Here is a 13531-nt window from a genome sequence, read left to right on the forward strand (position 1 = left end):
CAATTTTATACCTAAGCCATTACTTGTTAGCCTCCTAGCATTTAGTAAAAAGCTAAAAAAGAAGAATTCGGAGTCTAAATGCTTTGCCTGATCGGGGTAACATTTTTACCCCGAGTATTATGCAGTGTGGATCAGTATTCAAAGGTCTCTTTTACATGTTTTACAGGGAGTCTCTTTACGTTAACTTCTCAAAACCCTTGTTTATTTCGTAATCTATCTAATATAACTCTTTTCTTAGGCAAAATAATAACAGTTTAATAATTGTTCAGTTTTCTTGAACAAATGTTGCTGTTGATGGTGGCCTGGAGGAAGGTTGTGGTTGAATTTAGAGCATATTTATTGTGTGTTTGTGTGTATGTGTGCGTGCTTTGGGCGGCTGGGTGATTCTTTGATGGTCCCTGGCTATTCTCACCCCTGAGTCCTCTTTTTCTCGCTCTCATTAGCAGTATTAGAGTCTCACACAGATCTAATCTGAGCGTCCGCCGTGCCAATCCTCCGAGCACAGCCCCGCTTAAAAAATGGATTGGAGATGGAACGGCCTGGGTCACCGAGCCTATAAGGAAATCCTTTGCCCTTAATTACATTCACATTTTTTCTTTTTTGATGTGGTCCCACCCTGCCCGTTATTAACAGATACTGCAGTTTAATTTAACTTGGCTTTCTTAAGCCAACTCTCCCTGTATTCTCCTGTGTTTTAGTGGGATTCATGCTTACAGCTCAATCAGCACAGCTAATAACTGGACTGTATCTGTGCTGTGCCCTATAAACCATAGTGACTGTCTGCATCTGAAATGGTGAAGAGGAAACGGAGGGCAGAGAGAGTTAACATGATAACATGATGCTACTGTTGTAAATGTACATTCAAGGCCTACTTGTTGTAAGCGGAGAGAGAAAGAGAGAGAGAAAGAGAGAGAGAAAGAGAGAGAGAGAGAAAGAGAGAGAGAGCACAAGTGTTACTATTACTACCAGAATGCTAATTATGGCAAGCAAAACCTCAGAACACAGCTTTGTGTGTGCATATCTGTGTGTGTGTGTGTGTGTGTGTGTGTGTGTGAGTGTGTGTGTGTGTGTGTGTGTGTGTGTGTGTGAGTGTGTGTGTGTGTGTGTGTGTGTGTGTGTGTGTGTGTGTGTGTGTGTGTTTGTGCCTGTACGAATGTATGTGTGTGTCTCCAGAGGGGCAGGAGGAAATTGAGCCCTGGCTGAACGTAATAGGTGGGAAACTGTTAAGTTCCAGAGAAATGGACTTCAAATTTAACCTCGATGGAAATTGATCCTATTACTGTGTGCTCCTCTGCTCACAGAGACAGAGAAAGAAAGAGAGTGTGTGTGTGTGGGGGTGGAGGAGGTAGGGTGAGAGGGGAGAGAAGGAGGTAGAGAGATAAAGAGAAAGAAAGTGAGAGAGAGAAACAGGAAGTGGGTAAGAAATTAAAATTATTCTATTGAGAGAGAAAGGAGTAGGGGAAAGTGTGTGTGCTATGCATGTTCTTGGTTGTCAGAGTGTATCAGAAAGTGAAGATGGATGTTGGGATGGAGCTGAGGAGACAAAGAGGAAAGAAAAAGCATGGAAATAGGGAGAGAGAGAGGTAGAAGATTGTGGAGTGAGGAATGAAGGAGAGGGAGAGGTGAGTAAGGTAGAAGTGGCTGTGATTAGAGATTATAGGATGTCAGCAGGGTTTTGGCCTTTACACAGAGCCAGTCCTGTTCTATCTGTGTCAATACAGAGGGGGTAGGTGGATGTGTGTGGAGTGGAGGTTTCTGAGAGTGAAGCTGAAAGTGTGATGTGTGTACTACACTATCCTTACATCTTTCCGTACTCTCCAGGAATCCCTCTCTTCTGCTTTATCCTAGTTCTTCAAGTTTCATTTCTGTCTGCCTTGTGTCTGATTCATGATCATGATAGTTCTGCTTTTGATCCTTCTACCCCCTCCCCCCGAACACAGACTCAGCATCTATGTTGTGTTAAAGTGGTAGTTTGACCCACAGTGTAATTTGCTCAGTTCTCTCCATACCCCCAAATGGAGTCAGCTGGCCTCATCTTACCTCACCTCAAGACCTAGTAATCAAAAGTTCTTTAAGGCTAATGTAGCTGATAAAGAGTGGATACATGAGTGAAGTGTATTCACTTATTTTGCTCCGCACACATTCAAGAGTTAGATTGTTCTCCCTTTGTGTTAGAGTTTTTAATCATTTCGTATCAAGTGATTTACTGTCGTATCACATTCAAAAGGAATGCAGTCTGATGTAAGCTGCTGTTGCGGACACTGTGGAATCTCCGGTGAAGCGGACGCGTTTGGTGCTTGTGAGGCTGTCAGGTAAGACGTTAGCCTAAGAGCCTCTCAAGCACCTGATGTGTCCACTTCACCGGAGATTTACAACCGAGCCATTTTTCTGGGTAAGGATGTTCTAGTAAACGATATGATCAGATGTATGGATGCATGAAGGTCCTCTTTTTGGAAGAGCAAAGTGAAGAAAATCTTCATGTGTTTGTAACCCTGCTGTTCAAGCTACGTTTCTAAGTTTCTTTTTCCAACGATTGTGATACCCTCTAGCTGAGCATGTTATACTACTCACTGTATGTTTATTATCACTGTGGTTGTAAACTGTATCAACAGATCTACTGTCGCACCTAATTCTCCTTTAAAACATTTTTAATACACTCTCAAATATCTTAGATAGCTTCCTCACCCGCAGCAGACTTCACCAGAGTCCGCTTGAAGCGAACCCCAGACCACTGATTTCAGAAGGTGCCCCTGGCATCGGAAACAGCTTTCACTGTTTACCAAACTGTCAAGGCAAGCACTCCTGGATCTGGAAAAAATGCTAGTGAAAATGGTCTTAGTTTAAGCACTTTGTTCCATATGAATTTAAATGTATTATTAATAATATTAGCTTATTCTTTCTTAATCACATTGTTTTTTAATTTTGTTAAAAAGGTATGGTTACAAAACAATATAATGCTTATTATAAAGTAATGTGTCATAGGTATATATAGGCATGACATTTGTATGATGATTTGTATGTATGATGTAAGTGATGCAAATATCCGCGAGCCTCAGCATGCTTCCAACATAAAACATGTTTGGCTAATCGAGAATAAGGATGGAGTAGTGTAATTTGGATTTTTGCTATAACAGCTCTTTTAATACCAGTGGTGCATTATAAGTCTAGTAAAGTCTGTCATAACAACACAAATGACTTATTTTGTTGTGTCATTCCATTTAATAGATGCTCTGTGACAAGACTATTAGAAAATATGTTGGTCATATTTTCAGCTTTCTACGCAGGCATATATGTTTGAACTTTTACTACAAATTGATTCTTCTCTACAGCAATGCTATAAAACTTTTCCTGAGTTTGTAGCTGGCCTCTGTGGCTCTCTCACATCACACAGCATAAAATCTAAACCCCTCAGTTTGTTCTCTCAGTCTGTGCAGTCTGTTTGAGCTCTCTAGCTATGTCGAACTGTCCTCAGTGATTTGCCTTTATGTGCTATTCACTGTCAAAAGAACTATATATAGTACTGTATTCCAGCCCTCTCTCTTTCATTCTTTCATTTCTATTTTTTTTTCTCGTCTTCCTCTTTTTTCAAATTTTCTCTTCTCGTTTTTTAATGAGGATGAATTTTTCAGTTATGAGCATTATAGTCGTGTGCCTGCACTGGTACTATAAAGCTGTGTTAAATCTCTCCCTCTTGTAGAGCCCATGCATGGCCCTCGTCAGCTGAAGGTTGTGGACATCAAGTCCAGACAGGTGACCATCCGCTGGGAGCCGTTCGGCTACAACGTGACCCGTTGCCACAACTACAGCCTGACGGTGCAGTACCGGGCCCGTGGTGGCGGTAAAGAGGAGAGTCGTGAGGAAGTGTACTACGACAGCAAGAGCTCCGCCCCCCAACACACCATCCACAACCTTACGCCTTTTACCAACCTCAGCGTCAAACTGGTGCTTCGCAATCGCGAGGGCGTGAAGGAGAGTGACGAGATCCACCTTCAAACCGAAGAGGATGGTAAGACATAGAAAGCTTCCAATAGGCCTGGAATGCCCCATGCCCTGCACCCTTTAGTGCTTTGCCTGCTCTAACACCCCGACCGAGTTAATCAGCTAAATAAAAAGCCTTTCCCCAAACAGAATTGGGGTGCATAAATGCCATGTAAACACTACATTGAGCATGTTATGGGGTATAGGGTGAAGATGGTCTTGTCAAGGTTAGTGAACAAGGTCATCTTTACACAATGTAAATTGCAGCAACTGTTAAGTTGAGATGCTGTTAAGTTAGAAGCTTTTGAAATTACTGACAATATTTATTTTGATTTCATTTAGTAAAAAATTTCCACATTAATTATTTTTTTCTTGACTAAATATATAATAAAAATAATCTAGGTCAGCAGAAACCCACTCGACAAAAGATTGGATCACACATATTTTTTTTTTCTAATACTTGGTTATGTGTTTTCTTGCCTAATAACCAGCGACATTAGTTCCGACAAGTAAAGAAAACATCAATTCTTTTCAGATAGCCCCTGTTCATTTTAGCTCACTCTTCCATGAACTGGGTGCACATTCAGCTGGAGTTTGTGTGCACCTATTTCACCTGCTGTACCAATTTGAGAATTGAGATTAAGATCTGGGGATTTTCCTGGTCAGCTCAGAGTGTCCCAGTGTTCCTTCATGTCTGTTGAACTGGTCACATACAGATTTGAAGTTAGGCAACCAACATTGTCATCCTGGAGCAGGAGAGTGTAAATGTTGTGTTCTGCTTTCACTGAAGCAAACCGGTCAAAGCTTGTCCCTAAATACCAATTGTAATCCAGCGTTGCTCTTACTAACATTCAGACATTCAGACTTACAGACATTCAAAATAGAATGCCATCGCTGTCGAGTAAAAACCTCTGTATCTCCATTTTCATGTTTTAACTTTGTGACATAATGTGATTTTGGCAACATTGTTTTATGATGAATGGACCAATAGAAACTAATACAATAGAAATGACTGGGAATAAAACCATTTGTTCTTCTTTTTAAGTTTTGTCCATTTCAGCCAAAGTTTTGTGGATACAGCCCTGTTAGCCAAATATATTTGCATTCCAGCATTTAGCGAAAACCCAACAACACCTTAGTTACCCCCAGTCAACAGCTTTGCAACCATTGCCTATACTAGAGCAATCACTTAACAGCTTCTTAGCAACCAACATCTGTACCATAGCAACACCTTAGCAGCTACCTAGCAACACCTTAGCAACCACATAGTAATACCTTAGCAACCAACACCTATTTCACACTGACTCTACCGAGCTGCAGTCACACAGTTTCTGCAGGATCTTCCATTGAATTGATTGTTTTTCCTACTCCAGTAAATTTGCTGTTTTGGAGATACAGGTTTTTGTCTGACAGTGATCATATAGTAGTATAATACTTTTTTAATGTAAGTTTGATACTTACATTAGAAAGCAAATACCTCTACTTTTGCTGTAGTAAATCTTTACTTCCTTCTAAGGTCTGAATTTCGTCCACCCCTTAGTATTTGCAGTCAGAACTGCATGCCACCAGATTGACAGCAGTATTGACATGTTGAGTCAGAGCTGAAAATACATTAGTGTGATTTAAATTCCCAGAGAGTGGTCATAATGTGATCTTGCTCAGTCATGATTGTGCTCAGCACAGCTATTTGTCAGACAGTCATACATCCAGTATGTATCAGTATGTGGGTTGTGTTAAGTCCTGAGGTTTTAGATTAATGACTTCATTGGTACACCAATTTATTTTTTTGTCTCAGCAGTGCTTTTCACTTTTGCATTTAGTCTATAATAATAACAGTATGATGTTTGGGACTGCTAATTATGTCGTCCATTAAATGTTGTCCCAACAGAGGGAAAAAAAAAAAATTCTTTTAATATAAAAAAAAAAAAAACAAAAAAAAAAAAGTGAATCAGCAGATACGTGTGCACATAACCTTAACGGCACAACTCCAATCATGTCTTCTTACGTTTACTTCAGAGCAAGTTGAAAAGCAACCACTGTATTGTGGTATTCTGAGGTGTGTGTGTGTGTGTCTGTGAGTGTGCATGTGTGTATATACCCCAAGGTGAAAATGTAGTAGCAGGATGGAGTGATCCTCCTTTAGATGATCTCTTTCAGCATCACACACACAGAGGATCAGAGGCTTGCGGTGTGTGTTAACGAAAGATGGGTCACCAGGGCAGGTCTGTCTCTAGTAAACAGTGAGCTCAGATTGAAAGGCCTGCTAATCCCCCGGGAGCTGCACCAGCTCACTTCTAATACAAGAACATGTGCAGCACTCTTTTCCCTGCAGTGGGGGAGCAGCAGGCACCTCAGTCATGCACCCTGTCACAACAACTTCACACCTGTTCAACGCTTTAGTTATCGAAGTGCACAGTACATTGTTCCTGTATTAACCCCAAGCGAGTGAATATTGACTTAAATCCCTGAGAGCCTGTAAGTGAGCTCACACTTCATTTGCTCACTCTCATGACTTCAGAACTGGCTTAATAATTGATAGTAGTTACTAACAAGTCTATAATAAGTCTTAAAATGTATAATTTATCATTAATAACTGAATACTAGGGTTCAAAGGCTTAACCTCTCATACTGCAGGCCAATTTTGCAATTATAAGACTGATTAAAGCAGCTTTGTGTAGCTTTACCTCAAAATAACAGTTTGAAAATAACATATTTACCTCAAAATAACAGCTTCAAAAATCAAGTTTATGTGCCACTGTCCTGTAATTGGAAGAACAGTGCCATTATCATTGCTATTGTTGGAAAACACTTGCGAGAACTGTGTAGCTCGGAGAAACCTAAGCCATATGTATGTAAAATTATTAAAAATATTACTCTACCGCTCTTTTTGCATGATCTTTAACTTGTGTATATAGATGTGTCTCTCATGTGTGTCTCGTATAATGCTGCTTTAAGTAACTACACATTATTCTGTAGCTACAATAAATCTAGCATGTGATTTATGCTGTGGCTTAAGGTGGCTTTCTAATCTACTGGTAAACAAAACAACTTAAGGAGTTTAAGGAACCACAACAATGCATTGACACCTTTTGATGTTGTTTCCTGTCAGTACCGGGGGCAGTTCCTCTAGACTCCATTCAGGCCAGCGTGTACGAGGAGAAGATCATTCTTAAATGGAGAGAGCCTGCCCACACCTACGGAGTCATCACTCAGTATGAGGTAAACATGCACTCTCACTGAAGTGATATGGAAATCCTATCTATATCAGCAGTTCATTGTATTCTTTTTTATATCTAGGACAAGGACAAGATTTTTTAAAGCAATATTTACTGATGTATCAACAGTGCCATGGATAAGCAGAACCTTTAAGTGATACTGGGCTACTGTTTTAAATATCTGCCCCTTATTCACTTTACTGCATTAGAAACCCTGTACAGATTACCATATTTGTTTCTCGTTGGTATAATTAACTTCATCTCACCTGTAGTTTGTTGAAACAAGCAGAGAACCTCTGTCAAAAGTGTGGATTCTTAAGGTTCAGTTACAATTGCCTTATCAGTATCATTGGGATTCGTTATCAGGCTCATATCAGAAGAAAATGCTGGGTCCTGGCAAGGAACTTTCTAACAAATTAGCCTAAAAGTTTTTTTGTCTGAGTATGTGTTCCATTAAGAAACTTCAGCAGTTTGAGCATGACAGACTACTTTTAGGTGCTCATCCTTAGTGAAGAGTTTCAATTTAAAAGAGCTAGGGTTAACTCAGCCAATATACAAGATTTCAATATCGGTATCTGAAAAGAACAGTAATATCTCTACTTTTAGTCCATGCCACATTTGTGTTCAGAAGTACATAGATATTTTATTAACATTTGTTGGATTTGATAAAAAGCAAGTGTTGTACACTGTACAACAAGTGTTGTCTGGTTTTGTCATTTCTGACCAACCGATAGATTGTTAGAAGTTAAACCTGTCCATACAGAATGTGAATTGAACATTGAACACTAAATGTCCAAATGTTTGTGGACACCCCTTCTGAGGAATGCATTCAACATTCTTCCCAAAGTCCCAAAATCTAGTAGAAAGCCTTCTTCCCTGGACAGTAGAGACAGTAGAGACAGTTTCTCCAACAAAAGCAGGACACACTCTTTTTAATACCCTTGATTTCAGAAGAAGCAATGAGTAGACAATACTTTGTTCCGGTACTTCATTTTGTAACCTACATTGTAATGAAATATGTAATTACATGCTGACATTTGGTGAATATAGTGAGATGAAAGGAATAACACAAACTTCAACGTGTTGAAAACCACTGTCAGTCAGTGATCCAGGCTCCAGCCTTATTTCCCCATTTCTCATAGTGAACACTACACCCTCTTTGATCTGTTAGGTCCAAAAGGATTTTTTTAATGGCTGTTCAGTCTTATCCCTCACTTCTCTTTTTTTTTTTTTTTTTATTGAGTATCACTTGGGGAAAAAAGGAAAACGCTGATAGTGAACAGCTGATACTGATTGATTCTGACTTCTAGCTTTACAGCCAGCAATGGTGTATAAACTATATTACAGGCCACGTAAATCTATCGTAATGTGGTTGTGTAGATAGAGTTGAGAGATTGAAGCGCCGCCTTGTACCTTCTGTAATATCATCCTGTCCAACTAGAAAGTTTAAAGATTCAGGATGAGTCCTCTCCAGAGAGCGAGCGCGGCTTTACATTGTCATAACATGTCAATCCAACTCTAATACCGTCTTGTTTTTGTTGGGGTTGGAGGCTAGAGGCCATCCATCGATCCAAAGCTATCTCGATGGAATTTATTTTAAAATAGAGCTGCCAAACTCTCAGTATTGTGGCCGTCAGTTTTTTCCCCAGGTGTGTGTCTGTGTGTGTGTGTGTGTGTGTGTGTGTGTGTGTGTGTGTGTGTGTGTGTGTGTGTGTGTGTGCGAGGGCTCTGAGCGCACTCAGACAGGACTGGCCTTAGACTCTATTTTGTCTGCGTTCCCCAGAAGCACTAAGCCTGAAGTCAAGTCCTGCCTTTGATTTGACAATATCAAAGGGTTCAAACTGAGATTCCTCTGACAAGCAGTGATATCAAAAACAGATTTCAGCTCTTTTCCTCTGACCAGGCTCTCTCTCTCTCTTTCTCTCTCTCTCCTATTCTGTCTGCCTGTCTCTCTCTCTCATATGCTTTCTTTCTTTCCCTCTCTCTTTTCTTCTCTATTCAATTTAGATCCCCATATTCTCTCCTTACACCTCAAATCAGTGAGAATAGAGTAGCTGTCCTCATTTCCTATCTCTGACAAACAAATCCACTCTCTCCTGCTCCATCCTCACTCTGTTCCTTCATCTGCTTGCATACATGAGCATCGAGGATAGCCAGAAAAATAACTAGCCACCTCTTTAATCTTCGACTGGCAATCATATGAAATCATCCAGAAAATGTTTCTGCAGCAGGTATCTTAGCACAAGCACATTGTATTTCAGAAGCTTTGCTTGTACTGAAATGTGGAATTAAATGAATAGCCACTAACACCATCAAGGTCGTCAACAAAAACTGATTTCGCAGTACGATTGCAGATCTCCTCATCAAAAGCATGTGAATCAAAATGCCTTTACGGGGGATGGAAAATCTCCCCTGCTGTACTTCTAATGAACAAGCCATTGGAAAATATGAAAATCAAGGCATTCAGTTCAAGTTTCAGTCCTGACTCCAGTTCATCCAGACAATGGAATCGTCTTCCTTTTCATCTCTGCCTTCTTTATAGAGCACCATAATTGAAAAAAGCCTTGAAGCATTTCGAATATAATGGATATTAATTTGGTAGAACTCATAAACGGCATTTTGTATTACTGACTAGACCAACACTCAAATTAATTTGTATAACTGGCAAGAAAATATGCTTTAATAGGCTTTTTGGAAGCAAAGAAAAAACATTTGAAGAAATTCCCTGGGTTTGATGTCCTTGTGTTTTTCTTTGCTGAGGTTTTGGGTTGCAGGGAGTTCAACTAAGGGATAAAAGCAGCGAAGCTGATGTTAAAACTGATTGTACTCGGTGGAGGATCTGTATATGTGGGTGCACATTTCAGTTCCTCACTATACACATACATATTAGTCCCAAATTAGTTACTTATGAGCTACTTATTTTTAGTTCAAGTGGAGTTCAAGTCTTAGGTCACCATTCTAATGAATATGGATGTTGATTGAAAATGTCTATGAACTTTCCCCCTCTGTGTCCACAGATCTCCTATAAAGCAGTGAGCTCATTTGACCCTGTGTTGGACCTCTCCAACCAGAGTGGCAAGGTGATCAAACTGGGTAATGAGACGAGCCATGTCTTCCTGGGCCTTTACCCGGGCTCCACCTACTCTTTCAGTCTGAGAGCCAGCACAGTGAAGGGCTACGGCGCCCCAGCCATCACTCAGGCCACCACCAAGATCTCAGGTCAGTGGGTGGAGAGTTGTTTTACAGCGTATAATGGAAGCGATAATGTGTATTTATCTGTCTGGCTGTTTTAGAGCTGACAATCAACTAGTCAGTTGCAATACAATAATCGGTAATTAACTTGCAGTTTATTGAATTTAAATCAAAGGAACATGATGTATCACTTATTTCAAATGCAGTCCAAGCTAAAACAAATTTGGTGTGGTACAAACACTGGACTGTCAGACTGTCATCTCATCATAAATACATGCCATGTCTCTCAACCCGTTCAAAACACGTCCAGACCTTAATTTGTTTTGCCCACAAAAAAAAATCAATATGACTTTAGTCTATAAAACACTGTTTTCTAAGCACAGTATGTGATATCATGCCACATGTTGTTGAAAGTGAAATAGAGGAAAACAGGACATTGTGCAGATGTTCCAGGTTTGTCTTAAATGTTTAGATAAAGACATTTTTAGGTAGCTATTCTATTTTTGGAGATGTCTTGGGCGATCGACTGTATCTAAGTGATGATTCATGTGAATTCCCTTTTAATTTCTTACAATCCCTTTAAATTACAGTAAATGTAGATATTTCTTGGACCATCTAGTTAGTCTGTTTTGCTGAATGTATTGCAGGTGTAAATGTTTTTACATTGGCCGTTGCATTAATTAAGCAAAACACTGGCTACTGAAAAGAAAGGCAGAGGTGTGTGGGCAGGCCCAGATGTAGTTCATCTCTTAAGTAACAGGGTAGTCAATGTATTCTAGGTTGTATAGTAGCTTTTCTACATTCAACTAAAGACCTACTAAGCAAAAGTAAAAAAAAATTCATAGAATACTGGGCCTTTTGTCTACCAAGATAATCTTTATTTGAGACAGTCCTATCATCATTTTTATAGTGCAGTGTGTAACTTGACAGTGACATCATTCATTATGCGCCGCCTCAGCACTCTGCGGCCCCTGTAACTTTACGTGGTATGACTTTGTGGCTTTAAGTAGCTTTGCTTTCTTAATCCTCCCATTTTTTAATAATACCACTCACCGTGTGAAGGTGGAATATCTAGTAGTGAAGAAATTTCACCAACTGACTTTATGAAGACAGTACATCCGTGGCACTTGGGCTGAATGAAACACCTGAATTCAGTAATTAAGAGGTGTGTCCCAATACATTTGTGCATATAGTGTAGGTGTTTATTTGCTGGTGGTGATTGTATTGCATGCATTGGGTGAACTATTTAGAAATAATAGTCCATCCTGTTCAGGAGACTATAAAGATTTAACCAAATCTGTCTCTCTATGTGTGTTTGTGTATTTAACAATATTGGGTTGCCTCTTTTTCTATAAGGAACAGATGTGGGACTCAAAGCCAGGTGGTTGTAAGAGCATCCTCTTTAACTGGAGAAGAGTGGTGTTATAACGAAAGCTTTGGCATTTATTGACTTGTGTGACTGCCTGTCTTATTGCCTCTCACACTTTCTTTGTTTATGTGTAGCTCCCTCTATGCCTGCCTATGATCAGGAGACGTCTCTGAACCAGACAGACAGCACTGTTACAGTCCTCCTCAAACCTGCCCAAAGCAGAGGAGCACCAGTTAGGTACGATAACACACAATCATATACACTGTCAAAAATGTGGGGGCTTCTTTTGAAATTCTTGTTTTTTACTGCTATTTTACTGTAATAACCAGAAAAATGCTCCATGCACATTACATTTTCTGTCAAAATATTGATTTAATAATGTTAAAAGCACATCTCATACACACAGCTGAAAAGTCAGAATTTTTATTAAAAAAGTCATCACAAACATGTATGGACTTACACATAAATACACGCCCATTTATTTGCTTCAAAACAGACATAAACACATTTTCAAAACAAAAATGTTTACTCTAAAAGCCAGCCCTGCAGTTAAGCTATACAATGCTTATTTTAGTTTTTTAAAGCTAAAGCAAGTCATGCCATATTCGAAACAAATTGTCTGCGGCAAACAAATGTAGATCTGTATACAGTTTGCAAAAGTACAGCAAAAATAGATGTCAAAAAGAAGGATCTAATTAGTGGACAATACAGCGAATACAACAGATATCAGTCCAGAGTATGTAGACCACTACAGACCTCTATACACACACACACACACACACACACAGGAAGTGATTAGACTGCACTTTTGTAAAGGAACTGGGTGCTGAGTGGTCAGGAAGGTAAGTCAGACTGGATTATAAAATATTAAACATACTATAACTGAACAGAACTAAAACAATCAGTCCAGCATGTCTCATTATACAAATATTTACTAAAATAAAGGGATTTTACTACAGTATTAATCAGCAACTCATCTTATCTAAACTGTGTGGCTGCATTATTTATACAAACACAAAGATCGGATCGGCACATCCCTGCTGGAACCTGACTGGTGATTGGTGGATTGTGGTGAGAGTTTAAAGGGAAATGGGGTCCATAAAGTTAGCAGAGCCAGTGAGAGAGTCAGCAGTACCAGGGAGCATGACATCCACATACGCACACATTTACATGCACACTCTGCAGCTCATCACTGTCAAAACTGCTTGTCTCGTGTAATAGGTAGTTTATGGAAAACATTGACTGTCTCTAATCCAAACTCAAAGACAACAATGGCTCAATAAAGGTTTACAGTAGCTGGTGTCCCTCAACCTGTGAAAGCATTAAAAAAGGCCAGACAGCTCCATGCATCTGCCGGTGACTCTGCATTTGCACCAGTAATGACTCCATTTAGCTCCCAGCAACCCCTTCCCTGGCTTTTTCATTTTCAAAACAGTTTTTATCTATTTTTCTCCCCCTTTATTGTTTGTGGATTTGATCCCTCTGAGTAAGCTTTGGCCTTTGAAGCGGAGAACAAAGTAGATGTGTGTTTGCGTGTGTGTGAGAGAGAGAGAGAGAGAGAGAGAGAGAGAGAGGGGCTTCAGGATAGCTCTGCCTCTGAACTGCTTTCATCTGCTCGCTCTGCCTGTGCCACTATAGCCACTGGCTTTTCCTGAGTCTCCAACACACTCACACGCAGTCTCTCTCTGCCCATCCTCATTAGTAAATAGTACACACTTTGCCGCCTCAGAAATTTAAATCGGGTGTTGAGGGCCTGGACTCTGTCTGTAGCTCAGCA

The 13531-nt window shown here is 39.9% G+C and overlaps 1 protein-coding gene across 6 annotated transcripts in view; it reads left to right on the top strand.

The window, feature by feature from the left end:
- Window positions 1-13531, top strand: part of LOC140546207 (receptor-type tyrosine-protein phosphatase mu-like) — a 220226-nt gene that overhangs the window by 112165 nt on the left and 94530 nt on the right. For all 6 annotated transcript variants that reach the window (XM_072669429.1, XM_072669431.1, XM_072669433.1 and 3 more), the window contains exons 8-11: window positions 3698-4006; window positions 7088-7197; window positions 10211-10412; window positions 11889-11991. In XM_072669429.1, the coding sequence (XP_072525530.1) occupies window positions 3698-4006; window positions 7088-7197; window positions 10211-10412; window positions 11889-11991 (724 nt within the window). The remainder of the gene's footprint in view (window positions 1-3697; window positions 4007-7087; window positions 7198-10210; window positions 10413-11888; window positions 11992-13531) is intronic.

The sequence above is a fragment of the Salminus brasiliensis genome, chromosome 23, assembly GCF_030463535.1.
Source record: "Salminus brasiliensis chromosome 23, fSalBra1.hap2, whole genome shotgun sequence".
In the NCBI taxonomy this organism is placed as follows: Eukaryota; Metazoa; Chordata; class Actinopteri; order Characiformes; family Bryconidae; genus Salminus; species Salminus brasiliensis.